Genomic DNA, 22,982 nt, shown 5'->3' with positions numbered 1-22,982 from the left:
ACTTATTCTTGCTGGCCACGTCAACACTTTTGACCACTTACGGCGCCTTGTCATCAGTTTAGCTAACCAGTGTCCCCTTTGTCTAGCCGCGGCTGAGTCTCGGGTCCACCTTTTTACTACTTCTCCTTTCTTCTTGAGTGTTCTTGTCTCTACATGGCCTTCCCTTGTTGGCAGCCTCCCAGACCCACCCTCCATTCTCCTTCTTTTTCTCTTCTCACCTTCCCCCCACCTGTCTGCTTCTTGGGGGCAAGTCTGGAGGCTGTGGCTCATTTTCTCTTGGTGGTGCATTGGGAAGAGTGCAACAACATGGTCTTCAGGAGCACCTTCTCATTGCCAGATGTTGTGGCTCGTCTGGTGCAGGGAGATATCCATTTTGCTTTTCGGTTACGGTGTGCTGCGCCATCCATCCACTCTCTCTCCACCTCTTCTTATTTTCATTTTACTGTGTGATTGTCTTGTATATTCGTCTTTTATTTTTGTTTTTGCGGTTTGTTCTTGTATTTAGGGAACTTCTTGTCCCCAAATTTTGCTATGAATTCCCATTTTATCGGCTCTCTCTCTCTCTCTCTCTCTTCCTGTCTCCAATGACCAATTGACGATAATTTACTAACTAAATTCAGTTGAATTAATATCAATACCGGCGATGTATTAATTTGCTCATTAAGATACATAAATCCCATATTGGCACAGTTTTCACTTTAAAATCAATTATCCTCTTTTAAAATAATTTTAAAATATGAAATATAAATCCCCATGGGCTATATATCATGGCTACTATTGTATGTTATATATATATATATATAAAATAATTGACCGCGACCTATACGCTTGTAAAACTAAAAATATGCAAAGGATGGATGGCAAACTATACACCTATATGCTATATTAATATTGAATATAAGATGTTTGTTTACAACTATATATGAACTAAATCTTAAATCTGAATTGGAATCTAAATATATATATGAATTCTACTGGATGACATTTTTATTTTGTCAATTTTTTTTGAAACAGTTGGGTTGAATTCATTCACATCCCTCCTGATCCTTTGCTTGTCTTTCAGTCCAGTGCCCCTCCCCCTAGGAACGGGAACATGACCAATTGGGGACACCTAACGCTGGCTCAAGGGGTGAACACGAGCCGAGTCGAGCCCGAGTTCGGTCAGCTCGAGCTCGATTCGACTAATGAAAACTCAAGCTTAAGAATTGCTCAACGAAAATAGCTCGAGTTCGACTTGGCAGTTACGTGTTGAACTCGAGCTCGTTTTGATTGAGGCTCGGCAAATTCGTTTGAATAGAATTGATATTCATCATTAAGTGTTGAGCTTGAACTCCACTATATTAAAGCTCGATAAATTTGTTTGAATAGAATTGATATTCATCGTTATGTGTTGAGGTCGAATTCAACTCAATTAAGGTTCGATAAACTCGTAAACTCGTTTGAATATATCGACTAGATTAAGGCTTGACAAATTCGATTAAGGTTTGAGCTCGACTCAACAGTTACGTGTTCAACTCGAACTCAACTCGATTATTTGAACGAGTCCACTCATAAACTGGATCTCTACTACTTAAGCCCTTTGACTAGTTGTCAACTTGTCATCTTTTCTTTTCTTGCGGACGACAGTTCTACGTACGTCCTCCATCTACGGTTCTGGTGCATATGAGGGGCCTCGCTTCCTTCTAGATCTCAGTTACATTTCCTTACTGAAGGCCGAAGATGCTGCCGTTCCGGAACTTGGAGGAAGTAGCGGCGAGTCTGGGGAGGCCCCTCACTCCGGCCGAGACCCTCTGGTTCAGATACTCCGCCACCATGCCCGACTTCCAGATTTACACCCACTCCTTCTTCCTGTTGCTCTGCCTCTTCTCCCTCGGCCCTCTCCCTCTGGTCCTCATGGAGGCGATGGGGGTAAGCGTTCTGTGCAGGTTCAAGATACAGCCCAATGTGAGGGTGCCCTTCTCCAGCGTGGTGCAATGTTACAGGGACGTGGTGGCTGTCCTCCTTCTCGTCGTCGCTCCCCTGCAGTTGACGTCCTACCCCTTGTTGAAGGTAAGGAGAGCTGCCACTGCCACTGCTACTGCTGCTACCGGCCATGTCGTCTTCTTTTAACTTTCTCTGCAGCTGTAGTGAATTCCTACTGTTTCATGTAGTGGTCGGGGATTCGAACGGGCCTGCCATTGCCGTCGCTTTGGGAAACTGGCGCACAGCTTGTGGTTTACTTCCTGGTGGAAGACTACGGGAACTACTGGATTCACAGGTGGATGCACTACTGGCCGTGGGCCTACGACAAGATCCACCGCGTCCACCACGAGTTCACCGCCCCCTTAGGCTTCTCCGCGAGTTACGCCCACTGGGCGGAGGTTCTGGTGCTGGGGTTGCCGACGATCGCCGGTCCGGTCATCGTCCCCTGCCATGTCCTCACTTTGTGCGCCTGGATCGCTCTGCGCCAGATGGAAGCCATCGAGACGCACAGTGGGTACTACTACTTTCTCTTCCCTCGATTTGCTTTACTGTGTCTTAGCCCTTCACCTTTTCTCTTTCTTTCTTTCTTTCTTCCTGAATGTTTGCCTTATGATCGCGTACCTCTAGGTAAGGGTAGCCATGAAAGCTTCTGTGTTAAGAGGAATTAAACCCCTTCGTCGTCGACTGTTTTACGCTTTGGCTGTCAGGCTGTTGTTAAGTGAGTCGATTGTGAACTGCCCAAGAAATATATTATTATATTTATCTTGAAAATATGTAAAATTCCCACATTACTTAACAACTTAAGACTAGAAAATATACAAGCATAAATAAAAAAGTGACCTGTATCAACCGATGCATCCAATTAATCCTTTTCCAATGTTTAAAAACTCCAGTTCTTCATTCTCATTACAATCTAACTTACATCTACCAAATCAGGCCGAAGCCCCTCTTCAATTGCTTCAAGACCTGAGTGAGGAGTGGGACAACTAAAACTCCAAGTCTACTCCCTCATTACAACTTACATCTACCAATCAGGCCGAAGCCCCCTCTCCAACTATGTCAAGATCTGAGGAGTGGTACACCCGACAACTAAAACCCATTGAATGAAACAGATATCTACCAAAGAACTCTATTTAAAAGTAACTACATTTGTTATCGTTATCACAACCTCGACTAATAATAAGAAGTGAAATAATGTTTCCCTATGTTTTTCTCAATTTTGTTTTAGTTGAGTACAGAGTAGTTCTGAATTCCACTTTTGGCGAGATAAACCATGGGTATAAATGCCATGTGTACTATTAAATATTCTTTGTAGGAGTACTATACAAGAAACTAACAATTTGGTTTGTATTTTTCTTCGTGGAACTTTCAAGAACTGAACAATTAAAGAAACACAAGAAAGTCTTTGACAGGACATGTTTCCTTATTACTATGGTACAATATGTAGAAATAAGGACAACATGTTTTAAGAGTTAAAACAAACATAAAAATGGAAAGGTATACATAAGATTATAGATTCAAGAACTATGCAAATTTTTGATAGAAAAAAAGTAAGCCAGTGAGAAAGAAAACAGAGGTGGAAAAATAAAAAGTTTGCTTTTGAAGAATGAACGACATGACTAAAGAGAAAACGTTGGGTTTCTACATCCAACCATTTAAACAAAATTCGTTAAACATATTAACGAATTCTTTTTATTATAAAAAATAACAAATATGTCATTTCCTTAGAATTATGAGTAAGATACAGGCTTACCAGTTACTGAAAGTCTTTAAGCTACTAGCGGTCATGTATGTTTAATAATTACTAAAACCGGAGTTGTCAATAGAGCACTCAAATCAGAGTGAATCTGCTGATACGCATCATATTTATGCCCTTTCATGCAAGACATAGGGCTTGCCCGGGTTTACTTTTTTCTTTTTAAATTTTTTTCATTTTGTAAATCAAATTAAAATATTTTTTTTGTTAAAATTGAAAACTTGAAAAATAAGGTGACAAGAACGGATATATACTTAACAGTATGTGTATATTAATCGGTATTGTGCTTGATCACCAGTTATGATCTACATTTGATATATGGTGCTTGATCAAAGAGCATTTTGAACCTTATAAATGTAAGGCAGTGATTCTCCTTCACTGGCTCTGATAAGTTTATGACATCTGTCCTTCCATGTTCTACCCAGATATGATTTCCCCGGGAGTCCCACCAAATTGATTCCATTCTATGGAGGTGCAGAATACCACGATTACCATCACTTTGTGGGAAAGAGCCAAAGCAATTTTGCTTCTGTTTTCACATACTGTGACTACATTTATGGAACTGATAAGGTCATCACTCTCTTTTCACTGTGCATGGAATCTTTCAATTCTCTTTAACATGTCTAGAGAAATCAAAATATTCTCATATGCTTTTCGTATTAATCTTTTTCAGGGTTATCGGTATCAGAAAGCATCCTTAGCCAAGCTGAGGCCTCTGAATAGTTCTGCTTATAAGGTTGTACTTCCATTTTTTAGTTTCTTTTGCACTTGGTTGTTTATCTTTGACAGTGAACTGCTTCTGCAGATGATCAGAAAGGCCAGATCGGCTGCAGCAGGAAATGCAGAAGTTCTTCACAAGTCGTCCGAGGACCTGAAATCTCAGTGAAAATCATCTAGAAACGGTGAAGACGCTGAAATATTTGCCATGCATGTGTCATATAGGACTACTCTTTCCCGTGACTAATGAGCTGAACTATTGAAGTAATTATGTATCGAATAACGTAACTTGGGCATCTGATGCTGGAATTGGGGTCCCTATATATTATGGTGCACTCTTTAACAAGTCCAGCTTTCTACTTAAGTTGTGTTAGGCATTGTTGTCAATATATGTCGTTGATATTAGAGGGCGCGAGCCTCCATCCATTCGCCACTTTCTTTTTAATGTGTGTAAAACCTTTAAGGTCATACACTTATACCTTGAAAGTTCTGGCTTGCTTTTGAATTTGTGTGGTTGATGCTACATCCTTCGACTCAGGTGTCTATTCGCACACCATCCCTTTCTCGAAGGGGGTTGAAATGCGAATCAGCAAAATTCTTTTAAAATTGAGGTTTTGAGGAAAAATTTGAAGAGAAAGGGATCCACCCATCGGTACGAGGTCCAACTGTTCCTGCCGCCTTTAACAGGGGTAATTGAACTAAAGACTAAGGATCATTTGGATCATGTACGAGTTATTGATGCACATCCTATATGCTTGTGCATTGAGATTTTTGATTCAAGAACCAAAATTCATTTTGAATAAGTGACTTGAACTTGTTTTGAAAATGAATTTGAAGATTGGAGAGTTTTCAAGTTGATTTTAAAAAACTTTGTTTTAGTGTCATTTGATTTGAAATCCGCAATTCTTGAGGATTTTGAAGATTTGAGATTGAGTTCTTTGTTGTGAATTCAATATGATTCATGAGTTGAAATAATGATTATCTTATGATCAACTTTTGGGAAAATAGCTAAGTTTCCTTTGGAGAGTTTTCAAGTTGATTTTAAAAAACTTTGTTTTAGTGTCATTTGATTTGAAATCCGCAATTCTTGAGGATTTTGAAGATTTGAGATATAGTTCTTTGTTGTGAATTCAATATGATTCCTGAGTTGAAATAATGATTATCTTATGATCAACTTTTGGGAAAATATCTAAGTTTCCTTAGCAAATAAAATTGATTTTAAGTTCTTCTTCTGATAGAACATAGGTTTCAAATTGTTAGAAAACATATTGTTTTCTACACATACCAAGACTGTGAATGCATTACTTGTGTTTTCTTTTGAAATTAAGTGAAGTTTACAAATTCTTGTTGCAATATGACTTGATCACTTTTTGCAACTCAAATTTGAATCACTTAATTTCTTGAGAACGTGCATGTGGTGCAATTGATTTTAAGTGAAAGTGAATGTATGAAAGGAGAAGGGAAACTATACGAAACATTCATTCTTCTCTTTCTCATAATCTCTCAAGGTTCATTCATATGAAACATACATTTTTCACTCTCTCATAATCTCTCAAGGTTCATTCATTTGCGATCACACATCATACAATCTATGCATGAAGATTGATTTTGATTAAAATGTGGGACTTTATTTAAATGTGTTCATCATATTATTAAGCACATGAATTAGAGATGCAATCCACAAATTTGAGTCATGGATGAGAAGCTCAAAACAATTAAGAATTAGACAAAAGAGGATGAAATCAAACTTTAAAATACAGAAAATGTGGATATCATCCTTTTTCTTCAAAATTGTCATAAAAATAAGATTTTATTCTGATTTAAATAGATTACAATATTGATTCTAAGAGTGTTTGACTCTTAGAAAATGATGAAATTCAGTTTTACTCTATGTGAATTAAACATCCAAGTTGGCAAAAATCATGTGCCATATGTTCTCATTCATGTCATGAAGTTATAAGAACTTTTCTTTCTCCCCAAAATCAAACAAAATTTCAGATTCTTGTCCTAGAAGATCCATTCATTTCTTGGACTATTAAAACATTTTTCGTCTTGTTCTTTAAGGGATACAAAGATTAGGGTTTTTGAAGTATAATCTTACATCATTTTTGAGACTCGAAAAATCACATGTAAGTTTGAAAATTGGTGAATGAAATCAGAAATTTTTAAAAGGCTTTTAGAGAGCTGATTAGGTAGGGCTAGAACATTTTTATTGTTCTTCAAAACATAGCTACTTTGTAGCTGAAAATTGACATTTCAAATATATTATGGTCTGATTTCAGCAACTTACATAGTATGGATTGCTGAAATTAAGCAAATTTTAAAATGAAATGAAAATTAATTTCATAGCTTTGTACTATGAAAATCAACAAAATGATCCATTTTCTTAAAAACCAGTTTGGAAACATGTTTTAACATGATTTTAAAAGGAAAAATTGATTTTTAATAAGAGATTGTACGTGTATATATATAACAATATATATATATACGTATCTTACTCTTCAAAATGAAATTTTATCAAGGGACCGTATGACTCATGATGATTCATGACTGGGTTCTTTTACGTAGAAAGATTGAAAACTTGTTTCAAATCTCCCTACTATCCTTGATCAATTAAAAGAAAGAGCATGATACAAAATAACTTTAAATAGAAAGAGATAAATGAATGCTCAAGCTAGTCCACCCTTAGTTTCGCCATGTAAAGGTGAATTACATTCATGAGAATGCATCCATCCTTAATAGGTTTTTTCATCCCATATATATTGCAGCAAAATCACTTTCTCACCGTGGGATTCTCTCATGGTGGGGAGTTCAAAATGGTTTTAAGCTGGTTGTTTTGAAAGGGACGTGGCCTTAGGGCTCTTCAAATTTGATACATGAGTTCATCTTTATGAAAAACCAATGTATGTATGCATTATGCATTAACATGTACATTTAATCGTAGGTTTTTCCTACCTGGATATCATTTCCAGCTATTAAATAAATAAAAATAAACCCCTCATGAATTGCTGAAATTAAAATAAACCAACAGGAAGCTAAGGTATATGAGAAATGAGTTAAAATCACATACCTTGCGGTTGGTCTTGATACTTGATCTCTTTCTTCACTTGTTTTCTAAATGAAGCAATCTTAAGCAAGAATCCAAGCTTGGATTTGAGCTTAGCAAGCTAGAATAAAAATAGCTTGCTTGCTGAAATTTGCAGTGGGAAAGAACGAAAATCCTAAGTAAAGGTTTACCTAAGCACTTACCAAACTCAATAGAGAGAATAGAGAAAATGAAGACGAAAATGAAAGAGAGGGGGGAAGAAGGCTTGGACGAATCTTCTTTCTCCTCCTTGGCTTCTCCCTCCTAACTCCTTGGTTGCAGCAACTTGGTGAAAATGATCAAAAATTAGTCCCCCCTTAATGGCCAAGGTGAGGTTTATAGAGAGGAGGAGGTGAGTTCAACCACCTCATTTAATTTGCCTTGGAAGATTAATCAAGGCTTAGGGAGATGAAAATTGGATTAAATGAGTTTTTAATGGCTTCATTTAATCATTTTTATACCATTTACACGAGCTAGGTGAGATGGGTTAGGTTTAGTCAACCTTGGTTCAAACCTAGCTGACCAACCTTGACCAAAATTTTGGATAAAAATGACCTTGCACAGGTTTTTACCTTATTTTGTGCCATTTATTTATTTTTTGTTTGAAATCGAGCTTGTTAGGTTAAAACATAGTTATTAAGCTCTAAATACCATTAAATTATGATAATTCAATTTGAATTTGAATAAAATTTGAAAATTATATCAAATTTGGTTCGAAAAGAGTATTTTCGTCCAAAACTTGATTGAAGATGGATTTCAATTGAATTAAACTTTGGTTTGAAAAAATGAATTTTAATTTGATGTTTAATTTACACATTTGACAAATCCAAATGTATATGCGCCTTTCATAAACCAATTTTAGGCTTTGTAAACTCAATTTGATCATAAAATGTTAAAATTGTCTAGATTGGTCAATTTCGACCAATTGACCAAAGTCAAAGCTCATTTGCGAGTAGTTTGACTTTGTTTGAGGTAATTTGATGAATTTGGGCTTAGTCAAAGTAGACTTGATTTGGTCAAAGTCTATTCTCGTCCATTAATTGGATTGTAAGACAGACCTACCCTTTTGTGCCAAGCTAAGCTCATGTTGACTGAGCCTAGCCGAGATTTGGGTGCACTAGGGACGAACCTACTTGAATTAAGTGGGTTTGACCAGCCTAGTTATTGGTTTTCGAAAATTGACTCATCTTTAAAGAGAACTTAGTTAAAGAAGAGAGAGATGCATAAATGTTTCTCTTTTCATAGGTTTTTAGTTATGATATCATTCATTTCTCCTTGAAAATGATTTTTTCATTTAATTGAGAAAAAAATATTTATTTATTTTTAAATGGGGGAGGGCGTGACCCCTGAGGGGCTCTTGACCACATGGGCTAGGTGGGATCCACCCGTGGGTCTCACGTAGCAATTTAAACTAAATTAGATCCAATTCTCCGATTTAAGTCAAAATTTGAATTTCACAATTGGATTTGGATTTCAAATATCATTTGCAATTGGATTTAGATCTCAAATGACATTTGCAATTGGATTTAGATTTCAAATCCTAATTTCGTCATAGCTTGGACTCGTAATCCTACATTGGGATTTGTGTCATGAGATAAATTCATGATTTGAACCTAAATTGTTCTTTAGATTCGAAACTGACTTTGAAATTGCATTTTACACAAATTTTTTTTTGTAAAATTTTCACGTTGCTTCAATTGTGATGTGAAAAAATTTGGGGTGTTAACAGTGTCCCACTAGTCGTGTGCAGCCAAGATAAATAAGAGAGCAGAATATGACAATGATTATGACATTCTAATCTCGAATCTTTTAAATGTGAGCTGCCTTGCTGTTCGGCGATGCCAGATAAGGGCAATATGACACTTCTAAAATATCAGCCAATGGTCCATAATGGCCATTAAGGGCAATTAAGGCTGGGTGTTAGGTCGGGTGCCTGGTATTCGATGGGTACCCAGTAACTGGCCCCCAAAAAAAAAAAAGAACCGGGCTGACCCAATAAGTTATCGGGCCAGCACGGGTGGACCCGACTGAGCTTGGTTCCACCAGATACTTTTTTTAATATATATTTTGTTAAATTTATATATATAATAATAATATTTTATTAAGATTAATTATATTTATATATTATTTTATACTAAAATATATGTTTTTAAATTTAATCGAGCTGGACTCTGGCTTGTGCTCGACTCGGGCTTGAGTTTTAGGTGTCGGGCAGGGCCCGGGTTTCGGGCCGGCCCGATGCCCTGGTTTTGGGCAATGTTGCTAAAAAAAAGTAGCATATTTTAAATTTTTATCCTTTTTGTTTAATGTGGGCCCAACATGAGCCAATGCATATAATTAGGCAATCCCACATGTTGATTATGAATTCAATGAGAGATGGAATCAGACCTTTGAAAAGCTTTTATTTTATGATGGTTATTTCTTTTTTTTGTTCTTGATATCTGAACTAAGCATTTTATTTTTTGAAACCAACTGCACGTTGAATTCTTTTACTTCTTATAGTTGTATTGTCTCGTTTTGTATTTGCTTTTAGTTTCGTGAGTTCTTGTGCTTCATGTCGTTCCTTTGGAATTTATCAATCTAGCTAGGGTGGAGAAGACAGTTATGAACTTATGAAGAGGAAAAATAAAATGTAAGAAAAGAAGGAGAAGAGAGAAAAGCAACTGAGGACTTTACATTCAAAATGTAGATAGGATAGAGTTGTCGGTGCCGAGTTTTTTAAAAAAGCATGTGGAATTTCCCAATAAATACGAGTGTGATCAATGGTAAAGCCAATCATTAAGCCTCAAGGTTGGAGCGTTGAATAAAAGAAACGTAGGAAAATTATTTGGATCCAAATGTAGTTCTGATACCAAATTAATGTAGCAAAATTTGGACTTCGAATATGCTTAAATTTTAATTTGTCAAGATCCAAATCAGATTAATTTATGCAGAGAAAATGTGGCAGAGTCTAGGTTTCCAAAATAATTCTAATAACATGCTTGGTAGAATCCCCTTATCCAAATATCGATAACAAAATCAACTAAATTCTTCAAGTGATCAACTTGATCAAGCAACACACTTAATAATAAACACAATAGATGTCAGCTCACTTAGTGAGCTGCACTTGCCAAACACGTTAACCACAAGCACCCCACCTTCACTTCACACGCACACGCACACTAACTCAACCATGAGCTCGTGAAGTCAGTAAGGCTGGCAACTAGGCCGGACCGTTGCCGGGCAGTTGGTACCCAGCCCAACTCAGACCTCGGCCCGGGCATGGAAAAAAGGGCACTGGGCCGACCCGATAATTTATCGGGCTGGCCCCGTTGGGCCCGATAAAATTTTTTAATATTTATTTTATTATTTTTTATATGTAAATATAATATTTTATTTCAATTAATTACATTTATATATTATTTTTATGTTAAAAATATTTTTTAATTTAATCGGGTCGGGCCTGAGCCGAGCTTGGGCTCAGTTTTTGGGTCTGGGTTTTGGATGTCAGGCATGACCGATGCCCAAGCTTAAAACCCAGCACCATTGGACGCTTTGACAGCCTTTCTCCCCTCTCCCATTCATAGATTGTTGCATAGTTACTTTTTAAAAAAATCAAATTTCAAGCCAACCTTTTACTTGTAATTGGAAAAATCACATTTTTTTTGCATTTTCTTCATAATGGTCTCGTGCTTGGTAAACGTGCAAGCGTTTGATGGGAATATTTTAGTTTACTCAAGAAACAGAAACATTAGCCATAATTATTTTTCAACATTACCCGCAGCATAAATTTTCATGTTTGTCATTTTAGATAATTTTGTCATGTTTTTTAGGTTAATTGAAATTCACTTAAGGTTTCCATTCGAATTACACTTAAGACTTTCATTTGAGCATTTTCATAAAAGAACGTGGCTCCTATTAGAAAAAAAATATATAAAATTGAGTTTTTGAAAAATTAATATGCAAAACGTGGGCTTCAAAAATAAAATTTCCAGCGCTTTCTTTTATGAGCACTTGTAGCTTTCAACCTCGTAAGAGCATTTTCTAGTATAAGATGTCAACCATATTTGCAAAAGAAAAATATTACAAAGTCATCGATTTAAAATCTTTGAAATCTCCAATCGAAAAATCCACTATTTGTTTAAGTTGTGGATTTAACCTAAAGTGATTTTAAATCAGTATCGAATCTCAGCTCCAAGACTATTAAACATCGCCTTAAACTGATTACTTTTGTTATGTTAGGTCCACTTAGTGGGCACCCAAGCATTAATTCTAGCTTCTCCCCCTTCCCCTTCCCCTTGTCTCTAGGGTTCAAGGCAGCTTCAAGACTTACTTTTGATTACTTCATTTAATTTTAGAATAGTGTCTGCCGCCATTTGTTGTCAAGAAGAAAATTGCTCACGAAAATCAAACTGATGAATGGGTTTTTACCAGCCTACTATCAGTCCGATCAACTAAGGTAACGCATCGACACTTGCCATGGGGAAAAGAAGGATGGATAGATTTTTCATAATTTATCAAGGTGACCAGAGATTAGAGGATCCTCAAAAATGAGTCGATGCTTGCACAAATTTCTTCAGAGGGCTTCTACACCAACATTAAGCCTATGTAGGATTGCCTAGCTACAAGGCTGGCAAACTGTCCTAATATATGATCAGAAACAGAAAATAGTTTGATGTTAGGATCTATTTCATATATACAAGGAAATTAAGTGGGCTACGATGGAGGCAGACGGGGATTCAACTCTAGGGTTAGTTGAGACCGAGTTACGTGCACCACCTTGGAGTACACACTGAGCGTACGGCGAGGGTGGCCAATATGTACATTTACTTTCATGCCCAAACATTTCATATGCATGTGCATGAGATAACAAATAGGTATGAAATAACAAACAAGTATGATATAACAAAAAATTTATGAGATAATAAGATAACGAATAGATAGACGTATGAAATAGTGCCAAACATAAGTATGATAATGTTTATGAGATAACAAAAATTTTTATGAGATAACAAAAAAAATTATTAGATAATGAGATAACGGACAAATGCATGAGATAATGCTAAACATAAGTATGAGATAATAAAATATTTGTGCATGTGTGCCTGGCAGAGCCCTCATAGTGGCCCTTGCGCCCACTCTCAGTCTCCTATGGGTTTGCATATAACCTGTTCTGGAAGTTTTTTTTTAAAGGGAGGTTGGTTTAAAATGTGAACATGACACATATTGTGTGGCAAGGTGAATAAGATGCAATAATAATAATCAAAGTATTTGTAAGTAGGATTATGGTGAATTGATTGTGTTCCATTCTCTATCAAAATGCACTTCTACCAGTTCAATGTTTTCAGAAGAGTTTCTTGCTAGGCCATAAATGCTTTCCTTCATATAGTTTCAGGTGACCAAGATGAGCATTTCATCATACCGCCTGGTTGAGAGTCGTGACCTTTACTTTCATAGCTGAACACCAAATCGAATAGCTCGGGTTCAACTCAGTAAAGCTAATCTTTAAGCCCAAGTGTGAACCAACTCCTTTCGCAAACAAGTCAAGTTTTAGTTTTAAGAAAATTCATTTGTTTAACTAGTCGAGCTTGGGTTCACCAAGTTTAACTTCATAAAGCTCGACCCAGTTTACTGTCTTCGGGTCCACTTAAATTTTTTGGCGTATGAAAGATGCAAAGAGAAAACAAAGAGGCAGTTACCATTAAATACTCTCTCTCTCTCTCTCTCACTCTCGTTTTGTTATTGCGGTTTGTTTTGTTGCTAGGGGACTTCTTGTCCCCAAATTTTGTAATGAATTCTCATTTTATGGCTCTCTCTCTTTTAAGGTATGATTTCTTTTTCACTCACACAAATGACATTCATTATTCTCTCCCCCGCCCACTCTCTCCCTCCCTCTCTCACATTAATTACTCTCCTTGTCCGTCAATCTGTGTGTGATGTATTTTGTTAAAATTGTAAATCTAGCTAGGTTGTCTTGAACGTTAGAAAAATCAAACGGCTCATTTTTCCAACGTTGATGACTCCAACGTTTCTCTTTTTCTCCAACGTTTTTTTCTCATTTCCTTGTTTATCACACTCTCAATAGGAATTTTCCCATGTACCGTTGCAATGGGACGTTGTACCATTCTTGTATATATTTTACATAGTGATGAAAAGGGGCAACTATTCAACTCGCCATTCCTGCCCGTCTCTCTCTTTTCTCACGTTTTCCATGAAGGAATTCCACATGGTATCGGACCATTCAATTCAATGGCAGAACGTGCACCTATGGAGACCAACAATGGCTGTCCGTGTAGTGATGATGTAGATCTCAACATCAATGGTGCCGATATCCAGGTGTTGTCTGATCCCTTTTATATTCATCATTCCGATAATCCTGGAAATGCTTTGGTGTCTCAAAGTTTTAATTGGAAAAATTATGGAACATGAAGTTGAGACATGGTAATGGCTCTCTCGGCAAAAAATAAGATCAGCTTCATAGATGGTTCAGTTATAGAACCAAACAAGAGTGATCTTAACCATCGTATGTGGGTTAGATGCAATAATCTTGTATTGTCTTGGATATTGAATTCAGTCACTAAAGATATTTTAGCAAGCATCATATACTCGACTAATGCTAGAGAAGTCTGGCAAGATTTGAAAGAGCGCTTCACACAAAGTCTTGCTCCTCGGATTTTTCAAATCCAAAGTTCCATATGCCGTCTACAACAAGATACTATGTCCATTGCGTCATATTATACTAAACTAAAAGCTCTTTGGGACGAACTTGGTTCTTACTCTCTCGTCCCTATTTGTTCTTGTGGTGCCATGAAGGCATATTCAGATCAAATCTAAAGAGAGAGACGGGCAGGAAAGGCAAGTTGAATAGTTGCCCTTTTCATTACACGGTAAAATATATACAAGAATGGTACAACGTTCCATTGCAATGGTACATGGGAAAATTCCTAATGAGAGAGTGCTAAACAAGGAAAGGAGAAAAAAATGTTGGAGAAAAAGATAAATGTTAGAGTCTTCAACGTTGGAAAAATGAGTCGTTTGATTTTTCTAACGTTCAAGACAACCTAGCTAGATTTACAATTTCAACATATTTCGATATTGAAGTTGGTGTTAAGTTTCTGTTAATTGTTTGAAAATCAAACAGACAAGCTTTCCGAGTTGAGTCCAGCTCCAAAAAATACATTATCAAGTTGAGCTCAAACCTAAGTTGTTGTAGAAATACTCACACCATCCCACATTATCAGTTTATTTTTTTTGTTGCCAGGATCGATCATTTTTAAGCGAAGAAAGTTTTTGGTGCATGATTCAAGTGAAAACTAAGCTTCATTCGAGTAAAGATGCAGAATCAGAGTGCAAGCTGAAGCATGTGAACTTCGTGAGGGAGGTTCACTTTGTTTTAAGTGATTCCATGATTCAAACTGAAGTAGGCTTCATCCGCAAGGGGTGTAGCATACCTGATCGAACTAGCGTTGGTAATTAAGCAGCCAGTCGTTTGTTTCAATCTCAAAAGCACTTTCTGCATATGGAAACCGCCACATGTCAAGGTAATGAGAGCAAAGAATCGACCGGAGAGTTTTATGTTCTCTTAGGTAGCTAGCCAGAGGTGGTTTTCCCCAAGTAAAAATACATGCTTTTGTAAACTGATGTAACCCAAAGAAGAAAGGACATGAATAGAGTGAGTTAAATGCGTACAACATGGTAATGGATTTATCAAACGACATCTATCATTTCCTCAATGTAAAAGACTGCTGTAAAATAGTTTGGTGACCTTGTTTGATACATGCTGGCTTTTAAAATCATGTGCAGAAATACAATAAATGAGAAAGGGAAACAAATAAGTTCGACAGAGAAAGGTCCCTTGTATCTTATAAATGGCATTGGTTCATTATGTACGTGATGGCCTTGACTTGACCTAGAAGTATAAATATAGGGGATGAATGAATTTGAAAAATTAGTGCCATTATATATTGTTTCTGAAAAGCTTTTACTTTGAACCAACCTATCTTGAGTAACGAGGCATACGTCTCAGATGTTGATGTTGAAGCGCAAGTTTTATGACTGAAAAAAGTAAAATATACAAACAATAAAAGATCAAAAAAGAAAACTAAAATAATCAGTACAAGTAAATGAACTTAGTGGTAATTATCTGACGCATTGAGTTCGAATTCAATCTAGTGATTCAGTTTTAGTTTTAATACCAAGACGTGAGTAAAGGAACAATTTGGTTTTCTCAAGTCCAAACTTTCAATATTATACACCTTGTACCCATTTGAAGAGCCTGCTCTTCACTGCACGTGCTCCAATCGTCATCAGAAGGTAGCGGAACACTGATTTTGTTCAATCAATTGACTAATGGACACAAGATTATACTTAAATTCATGTATATAGAAAACATTTTTTAGTTTGAGAAAAGGAGGCAAACTTATTCACTAGTATGAGAAGTCTGTGCGGCTGTGGACGTAAGAGAGCTTTGTCTCAAAGCCACATAAAAATCCTAATGTTTTCTGCTGTTGCCCGTCGCAAGGAAGAGTGAGAGGTCTCATTCCTAACATTACCGACCTGTCTCTGTTTCAGTGCATTGTTTGTACATTATCTGTTGCATGTCCATTACACATGTCTAACAACTATGTGTACTAAAAATACATTTATATTACATGTTGTTCTGTTTTATATGAAAAAAAATGAAGTATCGACAGACTTAGCTTCTTCATCTATTTGTAAAATAACTAGTGTAGTGGTCAAATCAACTCGCTGACGGGCTCAGTGACTCAGCTTTCAGCCTATCCATGTGGGATTCATAAATTTGACAACTAGGATTTTTTAAAATCACTTCTAGTTTTCCTCCTAGAACATTCTTTTCTACCATGACGGTAGAAAAACTTGTAAGAACATTCTTTTCCCCAAGTAGCTTTTCTACCATGATGGTTGCACATGGGTTTCTTACCAAGTTAGTTCATCATAAATGGGAGCATTTATAATGGTACTGAGGAAGGAAGAAAGAAGAATTCTTAGGAGTCGTGTAAAACTTGTGGGGTGAACTTTTGTAAACCTTTATGTCCTTGTCTTTCTATAGTCATGAGTGTTTCTGATTGTAAATTTAACTGCAGTAATTGCAGCTATACATGGCTTGTCTTTTCTTAAATATTGTTTTGATATTATCCATGCATAGTTATTTGATTTTTCATTTATATGTAAATGCACGGTGAAAATGAGAGTATGGTTTGATTTTTTTTTTATTCATATAATTTTGAGGTTGGGGTTTGTCCAACCCGAGAAGAACCTTCACGAATTTGTACATGTTAAAATGCATTTTCATGTCATTTCGCATTAGTTTTCTTTTAATCACCCGATTAGAAACCTAATGAGCACTCTATCATGTGGTTTGAGTTTCTTCCATACCCAACGGTGGAAAAAACATATTCCCTTGCAACCAATAAAATAACTATGTTTTATATTTATGTTTTCTAAAATATTTTCAAAAGAATTATTTCTAATATGGCTTTAGAGACTTAGCTTAGACTCTTGCATGAGTCCAAACTCCCCTCCGGCCTACATCAAACTTGAAGTCAGATGTTTTAACTTATCTTTAATCTCATGAAGACATACATGTATATACATGTTATATACATATGTGTGCACATGATGATTTTTATCATTCTCTCTCTATGTTCACATATTTTATTTTACAATTTTTTGTATAAATATAAATGCATATATATATAAATCTCCTACTTTCTCTCTCTAGAATTTTTTTCTCTTTTTAAGTCAAATGCTTTCATCTATAAATTTCTTCTATATATATATATATATATATATATATATATATATATATATATATATATATATATATATATATATATATATATATATATATATATATATATATATATATCTTCATTTCTTTTCCCTTAAAAGTTTTTCTTTTCAAACTAAGGAAGTTTTTACAATGTGTATATATAATAATATATACACATGTATGTGCATCTTTCCTATCTCCATCTCTTTCTCTCTTTCTTTTAAAAGTTTAATTTTTCTTATCTACTTAAATTCAAACTTCATTTTCATAAACTTACATATATGTATCTATATATATTAGATATATATATAAATACATATGCATATGTATATGAATGCATATCTCTCTTTCTTTTAAATATTTGATTTTGTGATTTTTAAGATCTCTTTCTCTCTCTCCTTCTTTATATTTTCTTATGATCAATGATCAAGTATCTCATCTTTTTCATTCTTTTGGACATTTTTATTATCCAAGATCATTTTTATTTACCGACTTCACTAAGACCACAACTCAAGTAATGACCCAATATTAGGTTCATGCTTGATGGTCTACAACCACAATCTAATTTCAAAAACTTTTCTTTATTTGTAAAAATGTTAATGTTAAATATAAAACAAAAAACTTATATGTATGTTGTAGCAGGAATGCCTTTAGATTGTTGTGGTAGGAATGTTTTGCTTTCTCCCAATTATATAGGATCATTGCATCCAAGCATTCACCTCCACTTAATATCACAAATAAGTACAATCACATCTTTAAAAGAACTTAAGCAAGATGAAATAGAGCTCTAACTAGGTGGTAATCGAATTAGAGCAAACACTCAAACCTACTTAAAGTCTTAAGGGAACACTAAAATGACTTCAAATGATTTCCCAAGCTTTTCAAATGATATTTAACAAGATTTCCCAACTCTAGTTTTCCTCAAAATATTTCACATTCTCAAGCAATTCTTCAAGAATCTTTTCAAAAGTTTGAAACGTCAAACTTTCAATATTTTTCTACACTGCATATAGAAAGAGATGTTCAAGCCAAAATGAAATGCATTAATAATAAATATAGTTATTGTATTGATTACCCCTAGTAAAGGAGCCGGGAACGGTCGATCCTCGTACCGATGAGTGAGTCCCTTTTTCTCTCATCTTCAAAACAAAACTCATTTTTCTGAAGCACTCCAAATACCAAAAATTTTGGGGATGCAAACACCATCGCCCATCATCTCTGCCAGAAAAAGGAACAGCGCGGCAAGAGGGGTTAGGGTTTCTAAGCGATCTGGATAATAGAGAAAGGGGAAAAGCCCTTTGAAGAATGGTGTTTGCCATTCTAGAGAGTGGTATAGTGTCTTTAATGAGAGCAGAGTCGTGGACTTCTTGCATGGTCGCACCCATGGCCAAGAAATCAGGCTTTGCATCTGAAGCACTCCGTTGTGCCACATGATCAAAATCAGCAGCCGCTGCTGGAAGAACGGCTTCCTGCGGTGCTTGTTCAAATGTTTTGGAAGCTATGATGTCTGGTTTCCCATTTGCAACCCGTTAAGCCCTTGACAAAATAAAGGAACATAGTAAGGAAAAGTCATTTGGAAAAGAGAGACGGAGAGGGAGAGAGGTTAGGGAGAAGGAGTGCTTAGAAAAAGTAATTCTGGCAACCCATTCATGATGAGAAAAGCAACAAACATATCCCAAGAAGGGTTAGGGTTTCTCTGTATACTTTTGCTAGCAGTAATCGAAAAAGGCAGAAAAAGCCCGGCCCGGGCCTCGGGCATACAATAAAGACCGAGGCCTGATAATACGAAAAACCGGCCCGGTTAGAAACGGGCCGTGTCTCTGGCTGGCACAACAGCCTTTTTGGGCTTGCATTTGGGCACTTTTTTCTGGTCAGGCTGGCCCGGCCCGATGCCCAGCCCTAGTCTAGTCACAATTATTGGTTTCTCATTTTAAATGGCAAAGTCTTCGTTGAGTACTATATGGGAAAGAAAATATGGTAAATTTTTAAAAAAATTTAAAATATTAAAAAATAAATGAGAAACTAATAAGGCAACGTAAACTTAATTTTAAACCTCATTTCATTGCAACAAAATCCCTTTTTGTGCACCCTATTGCTTCAGCCATTAGATTTCCAAATACAAGGTCAGTGCCTCCCATGGATAACGGGTATAGATCCATCAGAAACTTCTGCCCTGAATTTCTGGGGACACTTCCTCTTCCAAACCTATTTACGTCTCCATTTCCAACTACCACTTTGAAGCTCTGTTGTTCAATTATATGGCACCCAAAGAGTTCCTTAGTTTGTTCACAAGCGAAATGGGTGGATCCAGCGCCAACCAAGATAGATGTTGATTCGACACTCTTTTTGTTTTCCTTCTACACACATAAGTTATGGGACGTTAGATAAGGGCATGATATGAGAGTTCAAGCATCAATTCTCTGGGACGCGATTCCTGTGTTTCATATTCCCCACCATGTTGAATTCATTGCTCTCATCCTTATAAGGTTTGTCGACTAGGGAAAGCTAGTGGTTTGGGTAGGTTCTTTTATTGAATACACAATTTGCACATTATCGTCTAAAATAAGCAAGCTTTATACTTTTTAGTAAGTCAATGGGTCTTATGGATCGTGGTTCTCAATCTAGAAGTTATATTTTTATATCCATTAAATTTTTAGTACTTGAAGGAAAATTTGACGCCCAGCAATGGTGGAAGGGGAAAGACATAGTGAGGTCTGAGGTCCATGTGCTCTTATGCGAAATGACAAAACATGTTTGTGAATCTTCAAATATTCTTTTGACAAAACTCTAATTACCTGCTTTTAAGAAGAGTCATATGCCAAATACATGGATGCCATAACACAAGGTCTTAAGAAGTTCAATGAATCACACCAAGAAAACGGAATAAAAGAAAAGAATGACTGATTGAACTACAAATCCAGAAGGAAGACATGATACAAATAACCTTGAATTAGGCTTCCAATGAATGATAAAACATTGTGGCTTCTTTCTCTGCAAGCAGTCTGTGTCATTGCAGGTTTTCTCCACCTTGGAATCTTTCTACCAGAAGTGCCCCAATTTGATTTTCTGCTGACTATAAAACAAGGAGTTTTGCTGCATCAAGTACTTAGCAAACCCATAAAACAGGTTTTTTTGTATACCTGATTCTGTGAACAGTATTTAGTACTTGTCAAAAAGTTAGGTTCTTGTCAATTTTTGTTTTTCTTTATTTTCTCACCGAGCTGAGGACTGAGTCCCGGAGTCATCTCCGTATGCTCGGCTTAATTTTTTACTACTAATTTACACCCCTCAAACATAAGAGCTCGATTTTTGTTGGTTGGGGAAAGCAGAAGCCAGTTGAATGTGCCTCAGATGATCTGTTACACTAGAAATTTATATTTATGGAACCACAGTAAGTTGGCAACTTACAAATGCCAGATTGATTAAATGGAACTTGAGCCTGACTGTGTGAACCATTCCATCAAGCTCAGGCAACAATGTGGACCACTTGGGCCTCATTTTGGTGGCACTCAAACCCTAGACTTCCCTCCAATATGAAGATTAAAAATTTATCTTCAAACTGACTTCGTCCAAATCATGTTTACAGATTCAACAATCTTTGATCATTGTTTCCGCATAGACTTTGGAAGTTTAGAGTGCCATCATTTGGTTGCTACCATTCAGATAACGTTAATGGATCGTGAATGTGCGTACTGTGGTGAAAATAAAGCAAAAGAATGGATAATTGTCCAGTGAACTTTGAAATGTCTCTCCCCTTTTTCACTTTAGAAATGTTCATGTTGTTTTAACGATTGTGCCATGTGTTCTTTTAAGAATTGACGAGATAGTTTTTATGATCATAAATAGTGAAGCACTTTGGTTCAAAAATAATTGTTACGTAATGCAGGCATATGATCTTTTGGCAGGGAGTACCAGGAGAGGAAAGCTTAACTTAGGGAGATTTTATAATATTCGGTAGTTGCTCCACCTTCGTCTCCACTCTCGCAATCCTATCTCCCAAATGCACGCTTCTGAGAAGCTGATGAACTGAATATGAAGGGTTGAAGGCATTAAGTGCTTGATAAAACATCTTCAGATTCTCATTTTATAGCTACCAAACCAGGCCTAGATGGTTTCCTTGGTTCCTTTGTCAGTATGCTAAATTCTCATTGAAACGATTATGATCTGAAAGCTATTCTTCTTCAGTATCTTGTCTATTTAATGATTCTACTTATATGTCTCGAAAGGCATGCATTTCTAGTGTTATAACTTACAACCACTGCAATTTGTTGCCTTTATCAACTGTTAACATCTGTCCATGTTCCACCCAGGTTAGATTTCCCGTGGAGTCCCAACTGATTTATTCCATTCTATGGAGGTGCCGAATACCATGATTTCCATCACTATGTTGGAAAGAGCCAAAGCAATTTTGCCTCTCTCTTTACATACTGTGATTACATTTATGGAACTGACAAGGTTATCAATCTTATTGCCATCAAAACTCAACCTAACTTTGTGCGATTCCTTAGGATTGCCATAATTTCTTCAGTAATTGAAATTTTCAGTTTCTTACTTTTCTGTTTGTTAAAGATGCATACCAAATCATATCTTACTTTTGCATTCATCCTCTTCAGGGTTATCGATTCCGAAAAGCAAAAAGTGCAAAAATATACTAAGGTTGCTTTGACATGGGCCCTTGCTTTATCCATTAGCAGACTTCTTATGTGCTGAAGCATATATGTAACTCAGGACTTGATGCTGGAACTGTTCCTATCACAATGTTCTCCTTAAGATGTATGTTTATTCAACCGAGTTTGGTGCTTTGAGAGATTATAAATGTGCTCTCTTTCATCTAATTAGCCATTTGGTGCCATGATAATATTTGTTGGTGCCATGATAATATATGATGATGGTCTCTGCCTGAGAGGGCCACTGAAAGAGCATAGGCGGACAAAGAATGGGCGGCACAACCGATAATCAAATATACTGAAAAATGGAACTTATGAAAGGCAACTAAAAGGCGAGATACTGATCTCTCTCTCTCTCTCTCTCTCTCTCTCTCAAGTAGGAGTCGATCACCTCTGGCTGCCTCGTTATCTACATGTGCAGGCACCATTCTTTCATTGCCTATCTTCGGCTGACAGAGGAGAAATAGGGAAAGGCAAAAAGGGAGGAGAAAGGGACGAGTAGCCTCGGAGGTCATGTCTATGGCAAGAGTTCCTAGCGGTGATGATATTCGAGATAGGAAGCAAGGCCATCTAATCTCAAGGGGCCTGGCATCTGTGATCCATCTTAATAGATATCCTAGAGATGGCCTGCATAAGCCGTGAAGTTCATGTGCATTCGAATTTTGAATCGTAAACATCTCATAAACTGGATACAACAAATGATGCGTCCATTTTGACATCCCTAATTGAAGGAGACCCAATGAGGGCAACTGCATGCATGGGCCTCCACATTCTAAACTGAAAATAGACTTGGGTCTTGGGTCCAATTATATGCGCTGCTCAACTAGTCTCTAGTATGCTTTAGGGCTGTTTGACATTAGAAACAATATGTAAGTGTTTTATGAATGTGTTTAAAGTTGAGCCCTTAAATTTGAGACGAACACATGGAACACTGTTATGCCAAACAACCCTTTTATAATGTGCCATTTGACTAGAAATTTTTGGCCCTACTCATATTCTTGAAGGAGTACAAGAAGACAAATG

The 22,982-nt window shown here is 36.5% G+C and overlaps 1 protein-coding gene across 1 annotated transcript in view; it reads left to right on the top strand.

Annotated features, from left to right (window-relative positions):
- The first annotated feature begins 1,719 nt into the window (after positions 1-1,719).
- The window catches only part of LOC116262607 (very-long-chain aldehyde decarbonylase GL1-10-like), a 37,336-nt gene continuing 16,073 nt past the window's right edge, over positions 1,720-22,982 (top strand). Inside the window, exons 1-3 of the mRNA XM_050080158.1 lie at positions 1,720-2,049; positions 2,151-2,476; positions 4,144-4,190. Coding sequence (XP_049936115.1) covers positions 1,720-2,049; positions 2,151-2,476; positions 4,144-4,190 — 703 coding nt within the window. The remainder of the gene's footprint in view (positions 2,050-2,150; positions 2,477-4,143; positions 4,191-22,982) is intronic.

Source organism: Nymphaea colorata, chromosome 10 (genome assembly GCF_008831285.2).
Source record: "Nymphaea colorata isolate Beijing-Zhang1983 chromosome 10, ASM883128v2, whole genome shotgun sequence".
Taxonomy (NCBI): domain Eukaryota; kingdom Viridiplantae; phylum Streptophyta; class Magnoliopsida; order Nymphaeales; family Nymphaeaceae; genus Nymphaea; species Nymphaea colorata.
This window is presented reverse-complemented; position numbering and strand designations above follow the sequence as displayed.